At 38.9% G+C, this 19,738-nt stretch overlaps 1 protein-coding gene across 1 annotated transcript in view; it reads right to left on the minus strand.

The window, feature by feature from the left end:
* Positions 1 to 6,231: 6,231 nt before the first annotated feature.
* LOC140955994 (uncharacterized) overlaps positions 6,232 to 19,738 on the minus strand; it is a 15,192-nt gene continuing 1,685 nt past the window's right edge. The window contains exons 2-6 of the mRNA XM_073411694.1: positions 9,408 to 9,791; positions 8,700 to 9,185; positions 8,101 to 8,443; positions 7,379 to 8,010; positions 6,232 to 6,477 (exon numbers count right to left, since the gene is read on the minus strand). Of these exons, the coding sequence (XP_073267795.1) occupies positions 6,232 to 6,477; positions 7,379 to 8,010; positions 8,101 to 8,443; positions 8,700 to 9,185; positions 9,408 to 9,791 (2,091 nt within the window). The remainder of the gene's footprint in view (positions 6,478 to 7,378; positions 8,011 to 8,100; positions 8,444 to 8,699; positions 9,186 to 9,407; positions 9,792 to 19,738) is intronic.

A 19,738-nucleotide genomic window follows, 5' to 3' on the forward strand; every position in this document is an offset into this window, starting at 1 on the left:
TCGATCAAATCAGTCCACTAGGGTAGATCCATTAGAGTTAATTTTTCAAGAACTATTTAAACTTATGTAACCTAAATTTTAGGAGCCATTAATGAATATTACTTCTGAATTTTTCATTTTTAATGTATGAGAGTGATTCTTGCATTCTTCAGTTCTTGAACGAACTGAATCTGACTTAAAAGATTAACTTGCTTTATAGCGTCATTATACTTCATTCCAATAGTATTGGTGCCTTGGAGCTGGTTTCCAATTATGTCACACTCCTATTATATCTATTTTGGCTTTTCGAGATCATATCTCAATTTTGAATTGTGGGTTTGTGTGACCATGCTATCACAAGGTTTTGCATAAGAAAAACTACATATTAAAAAAATTAAGCCAAAAAACAGTCTCTCTCTTTGTTTAACCGTTGCAAGGATCGCATTAATCAAGGCTTGATCACCCTTTATTGGAATATTAAAGCTTGACTTCCTATATTTATATTCATATTAAATACCTTATTACTGATATGACACCTCACATTTGAGTCGAGACTTCTTTCTTTGTCTTAGATTATTCAATATTTACTCCCACATTTGATTTGGATAAAAAGTTACTGAATCTTAGTATTGTCATGCTCTGCCCTTTCACTTAAGTTGTTATTCCACCTTTGTATCTATATTCACTATGTCCTCTAACTCCACATAGTGTTGCAACATACCATTTGCTATGTCACAATTCAACCCATTCATAAACATAGTAGCTTTTATCCTTCACTAGATTCACCTAAATTATATTGACTTCCATCACTTTATGATAATCCTTTACACTCTTACACTAATGAGTCTAATATAAATCTTGATAACAATGTCCCAAAAAAATCTCTTTCTTATGATTGCTTTTATCCCATCCTCTTATGGTTTCTCCTCAGACTTAAAAAAGTTGATCCTATCAAATTATAGCATAATGGTTACATTCAATAACACCATGCTTTACTTTTTTCTCTTTCGAATAGTGGTGACAATCGAAGATCAACTCAACCTTTTTCTATCACTTTAAATATGCCTCAGGATCATTCCTCCCTTAAAATTCTAGGATTTTCATCTTAATACTTTCCAAGTTTCTTTCCAAGCTATCACAATACCTAAAATCTCTTCTTACACCCCTATGGCCGAACTCTTTATCTTGTTGAAATCCCTCATCTCTTTGATTTCTAGGTTGTTGAAATTTGTCACCTTGGGCAATTGATGCATGGTCAAGATCTTCAGCTTCTTCATCTTTATTATCATTAAAGTCATCTAAAGATAGGGTAGCACGTCTTTCTAGCCTTCTAACATTAGAACCCCTTCAGACTAACCCCTCTCGCAAACTTGGCATTTTTTTTTTTTGGGTAAGCTGACTTATGTATTAAAAGAAAATGATACAAAGAATATAATGGGCATACCCAAGATTTACAATGTGGACAGAAAATGAAAACCAACAAATGGCTTACAGGCTTAGCCACATAACAAAACAAAAACTTAGACCAACTAGATATGCTAGGGGTACAAAAACAACCAGCTAAACATCAAATTAAGAGTCCATGTTATTGACCCTCCAAAGTCTTTGGATCCTTATTGATGCCGAACCTCATGATCACGTGGGTCACCGCAACCCACAATCAAGATTGAGATCTTATCCCGGAAAGCCGAAATAGGTCTCATATGAGTGCGACACAATGGAAACCTGCCCCAAGGCACCAACACTATTGGAATGAGTAGAATGACGCCACGAAGCTATTTAATTTTCTATAAGTCAGATTCAGTTCGTTCAAGAACTGAAGAATGCAAGAATCACTCTCACACGTTAAAACTGAAAAATTCAGAATAATAATCATCAAAGCTGCCGAAATTTTTGGCCTACATGAGTTTTAAATAGTTCTTGAAAAGTTAAACCCTAATGGACCCTTTATGTGGACTTATATGAGGTCCACTCAAAACTAGCCCAAAACCCTAAAATGAAAAGCCCATAACTTAATCCAAACAAGCCTTGGATCCTAGCTTAAAACAAAGTATGAGCCTTGGGTTGTAGCTAACAAAATAAAATAAAACCCTTATCTCATGGCCCAAATAAGGTTGTATTGGACCCCTCTTGCACATGGATAAGATGTACTAGGATCTCCTCTTGATACTCCAATGGACCTTCCAATTCTGACTTGGTGGAAACCTTCAAAACCAATGCATTCAATACGTCTTTCAATGTCTTTGTCTTGGACCGAGTCATTGGTCCATCTGGAACATGTAATGGATCCTTGCTGGTGTTTCTGGGCTGGTCCGCATCACTTATGTTTTCATCTGTTTGTTGAACATTCCTCATCAAAACAAGCTTATCGCGAATGATACATTCGATTTGATCAAAAACCAAAGTCGAAGCTTTAGACACATCTGCAAAGATCCTCGCGTTCCGTTCTTGCCAGATACAATGGCCAAGAAACCCAGTTTACAAGAAAAGTTGACGAAACTTTTGCCATGCCAAGAGACAGTGGCCAATCGAATCCATTCATCCAAGCTTTTTGTCATTCTGGGAATGTCGCATCTGTCACAAACATTCCACCATAATGCTTTCGTAAAGGAGAATTCAAAGAACAAGTGTTTGTGATCTTCATTATTGCGGAGACAGAGTGAGCACCTATTGGGACCATGAATACCAAACCGATGAAGTCTATCCTGTGTTGAGAGTTTCCGTTGGATAGCCACCCAAAGAAGAAATGCATGTCTTGGGACAGCATTCTTGAACCACACGATGTGATGTGCCGTGAATGATTTGAAAATCGGCAACAATGATTCTAACAAAAATGGATGAAGGATGGGTCTGGTTGTGTTGTCTTTCTTTTGGTATTTATGCTGGATTGTAGTGATTTTAGGTAAATAAGATGGAGGATAGATTAGAATGATACTTTGATAAGTCGATCTGGACGCCACATAGATCAATCTAGGATTTCGACGCCACACTCTTTGTGATTGAAGAGTGATAAGTCAGGTAGGGTTCTTCACAAAACGAATTTGGAAGAACAACTCTTAATTCTCTGAATTAAGTTTTCAAATCTTGGCCAAAAGTGTTTATTTCATATTCTGATACATATTTATCTTTGGAACATCCCTCCAAAGTTAGGTGAATTCAACATGATAGAAGTCAAGCCTAACAACTAGACTTTTAATAAAGCAAGTAGACAAATTTAACTAACACACGATGTCATGCCAATCAACCATTTGATGATGAATTCTTAGTTGTTCCCAAGCTACTTTGACCGAGAAACTCTGATTTGGCGAATCCAACCAAACAATCTCATCTTTTTGCCCCTTAGGAGTAGATGTGGAAGGAATAGCTTCTATAATGGGGTGCCAGCCAATAGCATGAGTGATAGGAATTCTCCATTCTAAGTTATTAATCAGCACGTTCACTCTCGCGTTGTGATCCATACCTGAATCATAGATGAATCATTCACCATAAGTATCAACGAGCGGATTGTGAGGATGCCAATTGTCAAACCATAGAGACGTTGTCTGATGCGAACCTCGTGATCACGTGGTCACGCAACCCACACGTAAAGACACCAATTCCCGGAAAGCCAAGTAAATCAGATTTGATAGGAGTGTGACACAAAGATAAACTTGTACCTAGGCACCAGCACTATTGAAACATAAACCCCCAACCCAACGAATATTGATTCGCGAACAAGAAGTATAAGGATGACGCCACGAAGCTAGTTGTTCTTCGATAAGTCATTTTCAGTTCTTTAGAGAACCAAGGAAGGGAGATTATCCCACCAACACACAACAAGTGCAGCAAAGAAGTTTATTGATATGAAAATTGCGTAACCTTACATGTTTGGTTATGCCTCTATTTATACTGACTCTAGACTTAAAGAAACCCTAATGGACCCCCCTTAGGTGGACTTATATGAAACCCACTTACAATTGACCCAAATAAGTAATAATAACCCAAAAACTAAGAAGAAAATGATAAAAATAATAAAAATCCGAAAATTACCATCCTAAATATGCTAGAATCAAATTTGTGTTACTGCCTCCTTTCCTTTGATGTCCTTGATTAGCTTGGATAAATTTCCTTCTTTGTTGCTGATTTAATTACTTTCCTTCCTATGTTAGGAAAAGCATTAAATAGTCCTCCCCTCTTTAGGAATAAGATATGGCCAACTTCCTTACTTAATTAGGAGAATAAATTGCTGGCTTTTTATCCTTGTAGCATTAGGAAATAAAACAAGCCTAACAAGGCTGGTATTGGGCCGGACATATCAACCCCTTGTTCCACATGAATTGGGCTCTTCTTGGACATGAACTAGATGAATTAAAGGCTGTTCTTCATGCTCCTTAAATGTCCCAAGCTCTTCTAGGTCCATCTTGCTCCATAAGTTCTGAACAAGCCCATTCAATGCTTCTTTAAGCTTCTTTGCCCTAGCTCTTGTGATTGGCCCAATTGGCACCTCCAATGGATCGTTGGCATGATTACGCTTGGTGTTGGGCTGATCCGCATCATCCCCTCTCTCTTCAAAAGGATTCGACCTCGAATCATCACCTACATCAAACAAAGTAAGATCAGAAACATTAAAGGTAGCACTAACACCATACTCACCTGGCAAATCAATTTTATAAGCATTGTCATTGATCCCCTCAAGGATCTGAAATGGCCCATCTCCTTGTGGTTGTAGCTTTGATTTCCTATGGGCCGGAAATCTCTCCTTGCGCATATGTACCCAAACCCAATCGCCGGGCTGAAAGACAACATGTTTGCGCCCCTTATTGGCTTTGGTCGCATACACACGATTTCTCCTTTCAATCTGTTGCCGCACACTCTCATGGAGTGTCTTCACCACCTGTGCTTTACGATTACCATCCAAACTAACCCTTTCATCAATAGGCAAAGGAATCAAATCCATTGGAGTTAAAGGGTTAAACCCATACACAATTTCAAATGGTGAAAATTCAGTAGTAGAGTGCACACTACGATTATATGCAAACTCTATAAATGGCAAACAATCTTCCCAATTCTTTAAGTTCTTTTGAATGACAGCACGCAAAAGTTGTGTTAAGGTCCTATTAACTACTTCGGTTTGTCCATCTGTTTGGGGGTGACAAGTAGTTGAAAACAACAGTTTAGTACCCAATTTTCCCCATAACACCTTTCAAAAATAGCTAAGGAACTTTTTTTTTTTTGGTAAGCTAAAATAGCTAAGGAACTTAACATCTCTATCAGAAACAATGCTCTTAGGGACCCCGTGAAGTCGTACTATCTTCCTAAAGAACAAATCAGCAATGTTAGTGGCATCATCGATTTTATGACATGGAATAAAGTGTGCCATCTTTGAAAGCCTATCAACAACTACAAAGATTGAATCCCTACCCCGTTTTGACCTAGGTAAACCTAAGACGAAATCCATCGAAATGTCTACCCATGGCTCCTTAGGTACAAGTAAAGGGGTGTACAAGCCATGTGGTTGAGTCCTAGACTTTGCTTTCCTACAAGTTATGCATTTATCACATATGCGCTGCACATCCCTTTTCATTTTAGGCCAATAAAAATGCTCATGCAACACATCCAAAGTCTTAACAACACCAAAATGCCCCATCAAACCGCCCCCATGTGCTTCACGTACAAGCAATTCACGCATAGAACTTAATGGAACACACAATCGACTCTCTTTAAACAAATATCCATCAAGTCTATAAAACTTCCCAAAAGCCGAAGTTTCGCAAGCATTGTAAACATTAGCAAAATCACTATCATCCTTGTACAATTCTTTTGTGTGTTCAAATCCTAGAAATCTAGCATCCAAAGTAGATAAAAGAACATACTTGCGTGAAAGTGCATCAGCCACAATGTTTTCTTTTCCTTGCTTATACTTGATCACATACGGAAATGTTTCAATAAATTCCACCCATTTGGCATGTCTCCTACTCAACTTACCTTGCCCTTTCAAGTGCTTCAATGATTCATGATCAGAATGTATCACAAACTCCTTGGGCCACAGGTAATGTTGCCACGTCTCTAGAGTTCATACCAAGGCATAGAGCTCCTTGTCATATGTAGGGTAATTCAAAGCTGCCCTATTAAGTTTTTCGCTGAAATACGCAATAGGCCTTTTATCCTGCATTAACACAGCTCCTATACATTAACCTGACGCATCACATTCAACTTCAAAAGCTCTCGTAAAGTCTGGCAAAGCTAAAACAGGTGCCGAACAAAGTTTATCTTTCAACAAATTAAAAGCCTTATCATGTTCATCATTCCATATAATTGCTCACTACGCAACACACTAAGTACATTACGCAAATGATCAAGATGCTCATTTAAGTTTTTGCTATAGATCAAAATGTCATCAAAATACACAACAACAAACTTACCTATAAACGCACGCAATACATGATTCATTAAATGCATAAACGTGCTAGGCGCGTTCGTAAGTCCAAACGGCATGACTAACCATTCATACAACCCATGCTTAGGCTCCGTTTGTTTGCAGGAAAGTGAATTCCTTTTGGAAAGTGAATTCCGGGGAAAGTAAATTCCTGGAAAGTGAATTCTGGAAAAGTATTTTCCGATGTTTGGTAGTGTTATGGAAAATGAACTGGAAAACACTTTCCAGTGTTTGGTTGTACTATGGAAAATGAACTGGAAAATAATTTATTAATGAATTAATTTTTTTTTTTCAAATTTATCTAATATAATATATAAAATATTTAATATAAAATATTTAATCACTTACAATAAAAAAAATGAAATCTAAAATGTATAATGATGATTTTTTTTATTATATTCTATATTCATACATAGATTATTTTATAAAATATAACTATATATATCATATCATATTATAGAGAAATAAGCTTGTGAAATTTTTTTTACTATTCCATGAAAACTATTTATAATTCCATTACGTACGAAATACATCTGACAAAACCTATAGTTTTAATAATATTTTTAGCATGTAATAAAATTGGATAAAATATTAAGGTATAAAATTCACTCTAAACTATTTTTTTTAAATATTAAAAAAATAGCACATTGTAAAAAAAAAAAACCCACATGCAAGTGAACAGTGCAAGAAAACTGCATTGTTCACTTTTTTTCAATGAACAGTATACGTAATACACTGTTCATGTTAATTGCACTATTCATTGAACAGTGCAATTAACATGAACAGTTACTTTTCACCTCTGGCCACTGTCGGAAAGTGTTTTCCTTTCTTTAACTGAAGGAAAACACTTTCCTTTCTCAATGTTATTAATTTTAAGTTAACCGGAAACCACTTTCCTTTGACCACTTTCCTTTGTTGCTGCCAAACACAGGAAAAGCAGGAAAGTGAATTCCGGGAATTCACTTTCCTGCAATCAAACACAGCCTTAGTCTTAAATGCAGTTTTCCACTCATCACCCTCTTTCATCCTAATTTGATGGTACCCACTTTTTAGATCAATCTTAGAGAAAATACATGATCCATGTAACTCATCTAGCATGTCATCAAGCCTAGGAATAGGATGTCGATACTTTACCGTTATGTTATCGACGGCACGACAATCAACACACATCCTCCATGTTCCATCCTTTTTAGGCACAAGTAGCACTGGCACAGCACAAGGACTCATACTCTCATGAATGTAACCCTTCATCATCAACTCATCTACTTGCCTTTGAAGCTCCTTTGTCTCCTCGGGGTTGCTTCTATAGGCTGGACGGTTAGGAATCGAAGCTCCAGGCACAAGGTCAATTTGATGTTCAATTCCCCTTAATGGTGGTAATCCATTAGGGATGTCTTCAGGAAATACATCATCAAACTCCTGCATCAAAGAAACAACCACACTAGGAATAGCAGAATCAAGATCGTTAGTGTTAAAATAAGCCTCCTTATACACAAGTAAGATCATTGGCTTATTAGTGAAAAATGCAGATCTGATTTGAGATCCTTTTGCATAAAAATTAGGTTGTTTCTTTAATTTTTCCACACTACTATCATCACACAAGCTTACTTTCTTCACTCCTCGGTTTTTACCTTCACTCTCAACTGGTTTTATTAATGATTCAGGTTTAGCCGAATCTGATGGTTTTCTCTCACCATTGTCCTCACGTGAATTTTCACTCTTCCCATCCTCACGTTCTTTTTTTAATTTGATTTGATCATCATACACTTGTTTTGGAGAAAGAGGTACAAGAGTGATGGTTTTACCATCCTTTACAATAGTGAACCTATTTCTAAACCCATCATGAATCACTTTCCGATCAAACTGCCATGGACGCCCCAAAAGTAAGTGACTAGCATGCATTGGGACTACATCACACAAAATCTCATCAGAATACTTCCCAATTGCAAACGCAATCAAAACCTGCTTAGTAACCCTCACTTCACCACATTCATTCAACCATTGCAATCTATAAGGCCTCGTATGCTTAATACAACTCAGATTCAATTTCTTCACAAGGGTATCACTAGCAACATTAGCACAACTATCCATCAATTATCATGCTACATACCTTGTTTTGGATATGACATCGAGTGTGAAATATATTTTCCCGTTGCTGATCTACATCATCTTCTTTGATTTGCATGTTCAGCGCACGCCTTATAACCAAGGCCTCTCCCTCAACAGGATATGCAATCTCCTCATCACTACAATCCACCAAAGGTGGCATCTCTTCACTTTCAGATTTGTCACTTTCAGATTCAACCTCCCCATTGTCTCTTGTAAGCATAACTCTTCGGTTTGGACACTGAGATGCAATGTGCCCCTTCCCTAAACACTTAAAGCATTTAATATCTCTATCACGATTAGGTTGATATTCAAATTTACCTTTCCCATCCGTATGAGTATCCTTTTTGGCCTTAGGTGGTTCGACCCTTGCATAAGGCTTTGGTTGGGCAGCCCCCTCTGTCTTAAAATTCGGCCTCCATATTGAGGAAGATGATGCCGAATTGGTCTGAAAACGTGTACTGAGCCTTCTCTTTATTTGCCTCTCCACCTTCGTTGCCATATGGACCATGTCCTCCAATTCCACACAATGTTGTAATTCTACAACATTCGCAATGTCTCTATTCAGCCCATTTAGAAATCTAGCCATAGTAGCTTCCCAATCCTCAATCACATTGGCCCGAATCATGGCGATCTCCATCTCCTTGAAATACTCATCCACAGACCTAGAACCCTGATTCAAACCCTGCAATTTCAGATACAAATCTCTATAATAGTGGTTAGGCACAAATCGCCTTCTCATCAACACTTTCATCTCCTCCCACGACACTACCGGCCTCTCTCCACTCCTCCTTCTACTAATAACATTCTGATCCCACCAAATCAGTGCATAATCCGTGAATTCGATGACAACCAATTTCACTTTCTTTGCCTCCGAATAGTTATGGCAATCAAAAATCCAATCCACCTTTTTCTCCCACTCCAAATATGCCTCGGGATTGTTTTTACCTTGAAAAGAAGGTATTTTCAGTTTGATAGTATCCAAATCACCATCTAAATCAGCGTGTCCCCCAACACCACGGAAATTTTCCCTTTGGCCGAATTGGCCCCTAGTTCTATTCTCAAAACCCCTTCGGTTTCTAGGCTGCCGAAAACCTTTCCGATGACCTATGGCCTCATCCTCAAAACCACCATCACCAATATCATCAACGGCCTCCTCAAAAAACTCATAATCAGCCCACCGTGGCCTTTCGGCCCTACTGCCACTGTTTTCTTTCGGTTCAGCCCCAAGCTTCCTCACATTTTGGGTGCTTGTACCAGCCTCGTTACCACGTTTCTCCACCCTATTAGTCTGTCACACAAGTTTCCCATCACAAAATTCATCCTCTCAATCATTTGTGTCATGGCTTGCATTTGGAACGTAAGTTCTCCCTCGGGATGGGGTGGTGTGTTGTTTTGATCTGACATGATAATACCTGCAAAAGTTGGTCAGTGGTAAAAAAAAAAATATCCTCACGTCGCTCGTGTTTCGCTCAAACACTCTGAATGTCCTCACACGCTCACACCTCTTGTCTCACTTTCTTACGGTTCTTGCGAAACTGAAACCAACACCAAATAAAACCAACTTGGCAGCGCAATCCAAATATATCTATATATATGACTCAAGAAGCAATAAAAACCAGAAAACAAGCAAAACGAAACTGCGATGATAGTGGCTTGGGATCAGGTATGTCTTCCAAAAAAGGAGGGGGGGCTAGGCATAAAAAGGATAGCAGAATGGAACAAGATTGCCTTGTTGAAACATATTTGGAACTTGTGCAATGACTCAGATGGCTCAATCTGGTCTACTTGGATCAGATCCAATCTCTTGCGAGGTAGGAATTTCTGGACAATCAAGGCGCCAGGAAGCTGCTCTTGGGCTTGGGGAAAGATTCTAAAGCTCAGATCCTTAGCATGGCCGAAGATGAAGCACGTCATCGGAGATGGAATGACAACCTCTCTATGGTTTGACAATTGGCATCCTCACAGCCCGCTCGCTGATACCTACGGTGAACGTTTCATCTATGATTCAGGTATGGAACACAACGCGAGAGTGAACGTGCTGATTAATAACTTAGAATGGAGAATTCCTATCACTCATGCTATTGGCTGGCACCCCATTTTAGAAGCTATTCCTTCCACCTCTACTCCTAAGGGGCAAAAGGATGAGATTGTTTGGTTGGATTCGCCAAATCAGAGTTTCTCAGTCAAAGTAGCTTGGGAACAACTAAGAATTCATCATCAAATGGTTGATTGGCATGACATCGTGTGGTTCAAGAATGCTGTCCCAAGACATGCATTTCTTCTTTGGGTGGCTATCCAACGGAAACTCTCAACGCAGGATAGACTTCATCGGTTTGGTATTCATGGTCCCAATAGGTGCTCACTCTGTCTCTGCAATAATGAAGATCACAAACCACTTGTTCTTCGAATGCTCCTTTGCGAAAGCATTATGGTGGATGTTTGTGATAGATGCGACATTCCAAGAATGACAAAAAGCTTGGATGAATGGATTCGATTGGCCACTGTCTCTTGGCATGGAAAAAGTTTCGTCAACTTTTCTCGTAAACTGGGTTTCGCAGCTACAGTGTATTGTATCTGGCAAGAACGGAATGCAAGGATCTTTGCAGATGTGTCTAAAGCTTCGAATTTGGTTTTTGATCAAATCGAATGTATCATTCGCGATAAGCTTGTTTTGATAAGGAATGTTCAACAAACAGATGAAACATAAGGATCCAAAGACTTTGGAGGGTCAATAACATGGACTCTTAATTTGATGTTTAGCTAGTTGTTTTTGTACCCCTAGCATATCTAGTTGGTCCAAGTTTTTGTTTTGTTGTGGCTAGCCTGTAGCCATTTGTTGGTTTTCGTTTCTGTCCTCATTGTAAATCTTGGGTATGCCCATTATATTCTTTGTATCATTTTCTTTTAATACATAAGTCAGCTTACCAAAAAAAAAGAAACTGCGATGATAGTCTCGCGAGTAGCAAGCGAGTCTATCCGAAATATGAACGAAACTGAAGACTCGAAAAAAAAAAAAAAAAAAAACAGAAACAAAATATGAAAAACGATGAAACAACACCCGGATACGTTGGATATGATGAAAATAAATGGCAAGAAATGAAAACAACAGAAAGAAAGCGAATTTCAAAAGTTAACGCAAAACAGACTCGTTTATGACAAGTTAAGTCCGAATCTGGAACCTAAAGTCAATGATGTCCAATTGAGCTAAAATTTCAGATATAGTGATCTACCAACCCAAATAGACAGAATATAAAGTTTTAGCAACTTACGATAAGGTTTGATAGACTGCCGCAAAAACGTTATGAATCAGACCTAATTAGACCCGAATTTGAAACCCAAAGTAAACGATATCCAACCCAAAAATCAATATGTGGTGCGATTAGGGTCCCAGAAATAAGAGAATCAAATTTGAGCTCATTCTGAGTTGATTTGGTCAAATTTTCCTTTGTTTAGTTTTCTGGTCAAATTACCATCCTAAATATGCTAGAATCAAATTTGTGTTGCTGCCCCCTTTCCTTTGATGTCCTTGATTATCTTGGATAAATTTCCTTCTTTGTTGCTGATTTAATTACTTTCCTTCCTATGTTAGGAAAAGCATTAAATAGTCCTCCCCTCTTTAGGAATAAGATATGGCCAACTTCCTTACTTAATTAGGAGAATAAATTGCTGGCTTTTTATCCTTGTAGCATTAGGAAATAAAACAAGCCTAACAAGGCTGGTATTGGGCCGGACATATCAACCCCTTGTTCCACATGAATTGGGCTCTTCTTGGACATGAACTAGATGAATTAAAGGCTGTTCTTCATGCTCCTTAAATGTCCCAAGCTCTTCTAGGTCCATCTTGCTCCATAAGTTCTGAACAAGCCCATTCAATGCTTCTTTAAGCTTCTTTGCCCTAGCTCTTGTGATTGGCCCAATTGGCACCTCCAATGGATCGTTGGCATGATTACGCTTGGTGTTGGGCTGATCCGCATCATTGTCATTCCATCTCCGATGATGTGCTTCATCTTCGGCCATGCTAAGGATCTGAGCTTTAGAATCTTTCCCCAAGCCCAAGAGCAGCTTCTTGGCGCCTTGATTGTCCAGAAATTCCTACCTCGCAAGAAATTGGATCTGATCCAAGTAGACCAGATTGAGCCATCTGAGTCATTGCACAAGTTCCAAATATGTTTCAACAAGGCAATCTTGTTCCATTCTGCTATCCGTTTTATGCCTAGGCCCCCCTCCTCACATACCTGATCCCAAGCCACTTTAGCCCTGGTAGTGCTCATATCTGAACCTGACCAAAGAAAGGATGTCATAATTTGCTCAACATTTTTCACTACTTCCCCAGGTAATAGGAATAGAGATGCCCAATAAACCTGGATGGAGAATAAGACTGAGTTAATCAGTTGTACTCGCCCTGCGAAAGAGAGTGTTCTGTAGGTCCAATGTCGAACTTTAGCGGTAATTCGATCCACGAGGCCCTTACAATTAACAGCCTTTAGACTGGACGAGATAAGAGGCACTCCTAAATATTTCATAGGAAGTTCCACCTCTCTAAACCCAAGAATACTGATAATCTGTTCCCTCTCAACACCTAACGGACCGCTCAAGAAGATGTCACTTTTGTTTGGATTTGGATATAGACCTGATAGAACTTGAAACTCTATGAGTACATTTTTGATCATACGAATTGAATGTACATCCCCTTTGCTGAATATCATCAAGTCGTCGGCAAAGCAAAAATGAGAAATTATGTCCTTCTTGCATCTCTAGTGGAACTTGAAGTTTTGGTTGGCACTCATATTGCAAAACAGCCCTGACAGGATTTCCATGCATAGGACAAACAAATATGGAGATAATGGATCACTTTGTCTTAGCCCTCTCCCCCCTTAGAAGTAACCTGCAAGTTCACCGTTGACGTTGATTGAGAATTGACATGATGTAACACAAACCATGATCCAATCAATGACTGTTCTAGGGAATCCCATTTTTATTAACATAGCATCAACGAAATCCCACCGAACCGAGTCATAAGCCTTTATCAGGTCTACTTTCATAGCACAACGAGCATGACCCGTAGTTGTATGATAGCCTTTCATTAGTTCCTGAGACAAAAGAATATTGTCGCTGATTCTCCGTCCAGAGATAAAAGCTGTTTGATACGGACCTACTAAGGATGGTAAAACAACTTTCATTCTCCCAGCTAGAATCTTCGCGATGCATTTGTATACTGTATTGTAGCAAGATATAGGACGAAAATCTGTCAACCTCGTAGGATTAGCAACTTTAGGCATTCTACGAGTCTGGAAGAAGGAGCTAACAGCGTTGATTACATCTTCCCCCACTATGTGCCACATTCTTTTGAAGAAACCTGCGTTGAAGCCATCCGGACCAGGAGCTTTGTTGTTTTTCAAACTAAACATAGCATGCTTAATCTCCTCTCTTGTTACATATTGTGCTAGTACATGCTGTTGAGTTGACGACAGTTTGTAATTAATTGCCGATTGCATCACTTCCTCGTTCAGGACCCTAGGCATCTGTTTCACTCCCAATACACGCTGGAAGTATGCAATTACTTCTAATTTGACTGCCTCGTGTCCTTCAGCGACTTCTCCATCCTCCCTTGTAACCGAGAGAAGCTTATTTCTATTTTGTCTACCATTTACTGATTTGTGAAAGTAGCTAATATTCTGATCCCCCAAGCTAAGCCATTGTATCCTTGCCTTTTGTTTGAAAAAACTCTCTTCCGCCCTGACAGTAGAAGCATAGTTACGAACAGTATCTCTTTCTCGCATACGCAATGTTGGATTCTCAAGCGCTGTATGCAGAGCTTGTTGAGCCGTATCCATGTGATCTTTTGCATCTTTGACTCTATCGGAAATATTGGAGAAGTGAGTCTTATTGAAATGTTTAAGTTCCTGCTTTAGCTTCCTTAGTTTGCAACACAGTTGATACATTGGACAACCTCCCGAATGCTGATCCCATACTTTCTTGACCAAGGGCATGAACTCGTCATGATCCATCCACATATCGAAGAATCTGAATGGTTTCTTTATGTTCTAAACATTGCCGGTGACTTTTACCACCATGGGAGAATGATCTAACATACCAGCAGGCAAGAATCTCGCTTCCGACAATGGGAAGCGCATATTCCACTTCTCATTCACAAGCACTCTATCTAGTTTCCGCATAATCATATTCTCAGGACATTGGTTCGTCCAAGTATAATGCATACCTGAATACCGAAGATCATCCACTTTCGCTTCACGTATACATGTTTCCAATCTGTCCATATGACCAGCCCACGTAGAAGACCCTCCTAACCTCTCTGACTGGTTGCGGATAGCATTAAAGTCGCCCATAAGAATCCATGGGGTTGGCTCCCATCCATCACTATGACTCACAATTCAGACAATAAAGCCTCACGTAAGGATGCATTATTGACTCCGTAAATGATTTAAGTATTAAAACAGATATTGGTAGCTAATATCATGACAGAAACATGGATAGCCTGGTCTGACATTCCCAGAACATCCACCTTCACCAAATCAGCATTCCAACAAACCCAAATACGACCACGACAAGAGAAATCATAATTATACAAGAATGACCAATTACGCAGAAGAAGTTGCGAAACATTATCTTTATTCCTGTCTCTAACCCGAGTTTCAACCAAACCAAAAAAAACCATCCTCTCTTGATGGATGAGCTGACACAGTTCTGAATGCTTTATGGGATCATTCAAACCTCTAACATTCCAACATCCAATAATCATAGGGAAATAGAGAGTAGCAAACAGCAACACATTGATTACCTTGACTTGCCCCCCCTCGAGGAGCCAGATTTCTTACTCTTCTTTGAAAAGCCTGGAGAATCCGATTTCTTTTTCTCTAGAGAGTCTCTAGCCTTGCTAGCTAACTGATTAATAAAAGTTTCCCCGTTAGAAGAAATCGGACTTTGCGGACTTGTTGGGATCAGTGACGTCGACTCCTTATCATCATCTTCCTTACCTGTATCACCTCCCATAGCTCCAATATCAACGTTCACCTCATGACTAACAGGGTTCATGGTTGCATAAGCAATTGTATTACAGATGGTTGAACTTTGATCTAAAGAAGTACATGCATCCCCTTCCTCCGGCACCATGTCTGCTCGTAAGCTCTTCAAAACAAGAGGAGAGGTAGGATTTTCATCTTCATAACAACCAGCATTGGGCACATCTGATGTCGCAATTTCATTCGTATTACAATCAGCAATATGTAAAGCAGATGCTAAACAACCATTCTCATTACAATTAATGATGCGAACCTCGTGATCACGTGGTCACGCAACCCACAATCAAGATTGAGATCTGATCCCGGAAAGCCGAAATAGGTCTGATATGAGTGCGACACAATGGAAACCTGCCCCAAGGCACCAACACTATTGGAATGAGTAGAATGACGCCACGAAGCCAGTTAATCTTCGATAAGTCAGATTCAGTTCGTTCAAGAACTGAAGAATGCAAGAATCACTCTCACACGTTAAAACTGAAAAATTCAGAATAATAATCATCAAAAGCTGCCGAAATTGTGGCTTACATGAGTTTAAATAGTTCTTGAAAAGTTAACCCTAATGGACCCCTTATGTGGACTTATATGAGGTCCACTCAAAACTGGCCCAAAACCCTAAACTGAAAAGCCCATAACCTGATCCAAACAAGCCTTGGACCCTAGCTCAAAACAAAGTTTTAATTAAGCCCAAACATTAAAGAAAATAATAAAAATAAGTAACTTGTCATTAAATACCACCAGCCCTTCTTTCCTTGTGTAGCTAGGATGAATAAGGAATCCTTATAAGAAAAGGATTCTGAAACATTAATGAATCCTTGCCACACTAGGAGATTATATTGCACCTCATTAAAGATCCTTGTGGAACTAGGAAATTCCCAAAACCAGCTCCCACATCCTTGGAGGTAAAGAATCCTAATCAAATAGGAAGTCCACAAGTCAAATGGAAGTAAATAACAAAATCCGTACAGCCTCTGTTGACCAGTATTGGGGTGCCTTCCCGAACTCCGATTGACCTGAAATTTTAACCCAAGGTAGTAAGATATGTCTGGAGAGTCCACATAAAATATTAGCCCGATCCAACGGTCGGATTGAGAATTATGACTGTTGCCGTAAACCTGGACTGTTGCGCTTTTTACGCCAAAATCCGAATCTGACCTTACTTCGGTCGTATCACAGGGCTGAATCGTATCATTCCCTCCCTCTTCAAGAAGATTTGCCCTCGAATCTTGAATAGCATTAATGGTGACTTCAGTAGCCTCTTGTTTAAGCCTTCGGAATCCCCTTATTGCTAACACCTTTCTCCAACAACACTGTATAGAAGTAGTGACTGACAAGAATTTCAAATAAGCACGCCGTACTAACCACTTGCGTACATACTTTTGAATGATAACCACAGCGACTCTCCTTCGTCTTTCATCCTTTTGGCGTTGTACCTCTTTTTCCCATGAAGCTTCAAGATCATAGAATAATCTTCTACACTTATCAACTTCTCGTTCTAGAACCCCCAAACCATGGCTTAGTATTTCGCATCGTTGATCTACAATCCTCCTCTGTTCTCTCTCCCTTAGTGAATACATTTTTTTTTTTCTTAGTGAATACATGACACAGATAGGGGGAAAAAACAAGAAGACGACGACAAGAATAGAGTTTATAGCATGAAGAACATTGATTTAGACTCGAGAATACAAATCTGACTTTTTTTTTTTTGGTAAGCTGACTTATGTATTAAAAGAAAATGATACAAAGAATATAATGGGCATACCCAAGATTTACAATGAGGACAGAAACGAAAACCAACAAATGGCTACAGGCTAGCCACAACAAAACAAAAACTTGGACCAACTAGATATGCTAGGGGTACAAAAACAACCAGCTAAACATCAAATTAAGAGTCCATGTTATTGACCCTCCAAAGTCTTTGGATCCTTATGTTTTCATCTGTTTGTTGAACAAATCTGACTTTTGTTTGGACCAGAACTTATTGAAAAACAAACTAATGCGAGGGTGATGAAAACGACTCAAAACAACAGCCAGAATATCAAATATGATGATAGTATAATGGCAGGGACGAAATCAACAGAAACAAAAACAAGTTTTGAAAGATAACACCAAACAGACCCGTTACGACAAAACAAGACCTAATTCGGGAAACCTAAAGAAACCAATATCCAAATGACCTCGAATTTAATTTCTATTATTAAAATACTGTGAAATCACCAAAAATCAATTTATAGGTCGTTCTCTTATTTCTAGGTACCCAAACTCCTTGTATGATCAGTTTGCGGCAGAATTGATCCTCCAATTAAAACCTCCAGAAGACGGAATCAAAATATGCCCAAATTTAATATATGGTGCGATCGCATCCCCAATACACATAATATGAAGTTTCAACTGATTCTAAGGTGTTTTTCTTACGGCTCACTAATAGTAGTGTTTCTGCGGCAGAATTGAACCTCGAATTAAAACCTCAAGCAAATAATATCAGAATAGGCCCAACTTTGATATATAATGCGACCCCACCCCCAATAGACAGAATATGAAGTTTAAATTGATTTGTGTTTCTGCGGCAAAAATTGAATGATCCTTCAAATTTCAACTAATCACTCTTTTCTCTATTTCTTTCTGTTTTTTTTTTCTTTTTAACAAACTGATATGATTAGAGACAGTAACAAGATGGAATATAAACTTTTTTTTTTTTTTTTGCTTAGATGACACAGACACGAAGAACAAGAAGATGGACACAAACACTGAAAAACTTAAGGGAACACTAAAAAAAAAAAGAAGAAAATAACAGAATGATATGACCTTGTTTCGGAGCCTAGCTCTGATACCAACTGATGCGAACCTCGTGATCACGCAACCCACAATCAAGATTGAGATCTGATCCCGGAAAGCCGAAATAGGTCTGATATGAGTGCGACACAATGGAAACCTGCCCCAAGGCACCAACACTATTGGAATGAGTAGAATGACGCCACGAAGCCAGTTAATCTTCGATAAGTCAGATTCAGTTCGTTCAAGAACTGAAGAATGCAAGAATCACTCTCACACGTTAAAACTGAAAAATTCAGAATAATAATCATCAAAGCTGCCGAAATTGTGGCTTACATGAGTTTAAATAGTTCTTGAAAAGTTAACCCTAATGGACCTCTTATGTGGACTTATATGAGGTCCACTCAAAACTGGCCCAAAACCCTAAACTGAAAAGCCCATAACCTGATCCAAACAAGCCTTGGACCCTAGCTCAAAACAAAGTTTTAATTAAGCCCAAAAATTAAAGAAAATAATAAAAAATAAGTAACTTGTCATTAAATACCACCAGCCCTTCTTTCCTTGTGTAGCTAGGATGAATAAGGAATCCTTATTAGAAAAGGATTCTGAAACATTAATGAATCCTTGCCACACTAGGAGATTATATTGCACCTCATTAAAGATCCTTGTGGAACTAGGAAATTCCCAAAACCAGCTCCCACATCCTTCAAGGAAAAGAATCCTAATCAAATAGGAAGTCCACAAGTCAAATGGAAGTAAATAACAAAATCCGTACAGCCTCTGTTGACCAGTATTGGGGTGCCGTCCCGAACTCCGATTGACCTGCAATTTTAACCCAAGGTAGTAAGATATGTCTGGAGAGTCCACATAAAATATTAGCCCGATCCAACGTTTAAGCACCAAAGGTCTATTGGCCATGTGCCATGGGGCTCTCTCCAGAACATTAGTGGCGCGATCGACAGAATCAAAAGTGAAGAGAAAGAATCCATTATCAGAAGATAAAACTTCGGATAGACTTTTTTTGGTTTGGTTGAAACTCGGGTTAGAGACAGGAATAAAGATAATGTTTCGCAACTTCTTCTGCGTAATTGGTCATTCTTGTATAATTATGATTTCTCTTGTCGTGGTCGTATTTGGGTTTGTTGGAATGCTGATTTGGTGAAGGTGGATGTTCTGGGAATGTCAGACCAGGCTATCCATGTTTCTGTCATGATATTAGCTACCAATATCTGTTTTAATACTTCAATCATTTACGGAGACAATAATGCATCTGTACGTGAGGCTTTATGGTCTGATATTGTGAGTCGTAGTGATGGATGGGAGTCAACCCATGGATTCTTATGGGCGACTTTAATGCTATCCGCAACCAGTCAGAGAGGTTAGGGGGGTCTTCTACGTGGGTTGGTCATATGGACAGTTTGGAAAC

The sequence above is a fragment of the Populus alba genome, chromosome 10, assembly GCF_005239225.2.
Source record: "Populus alba chromosome 10, ASM523922v2, whole genome shotgun sequence".
Lineage (NCBI taxonomy): Eukaryota > Viridiplantae > Streptophyta > Magnoliopsida > Malpighiales > Salicaceae > Populus > Populus alba.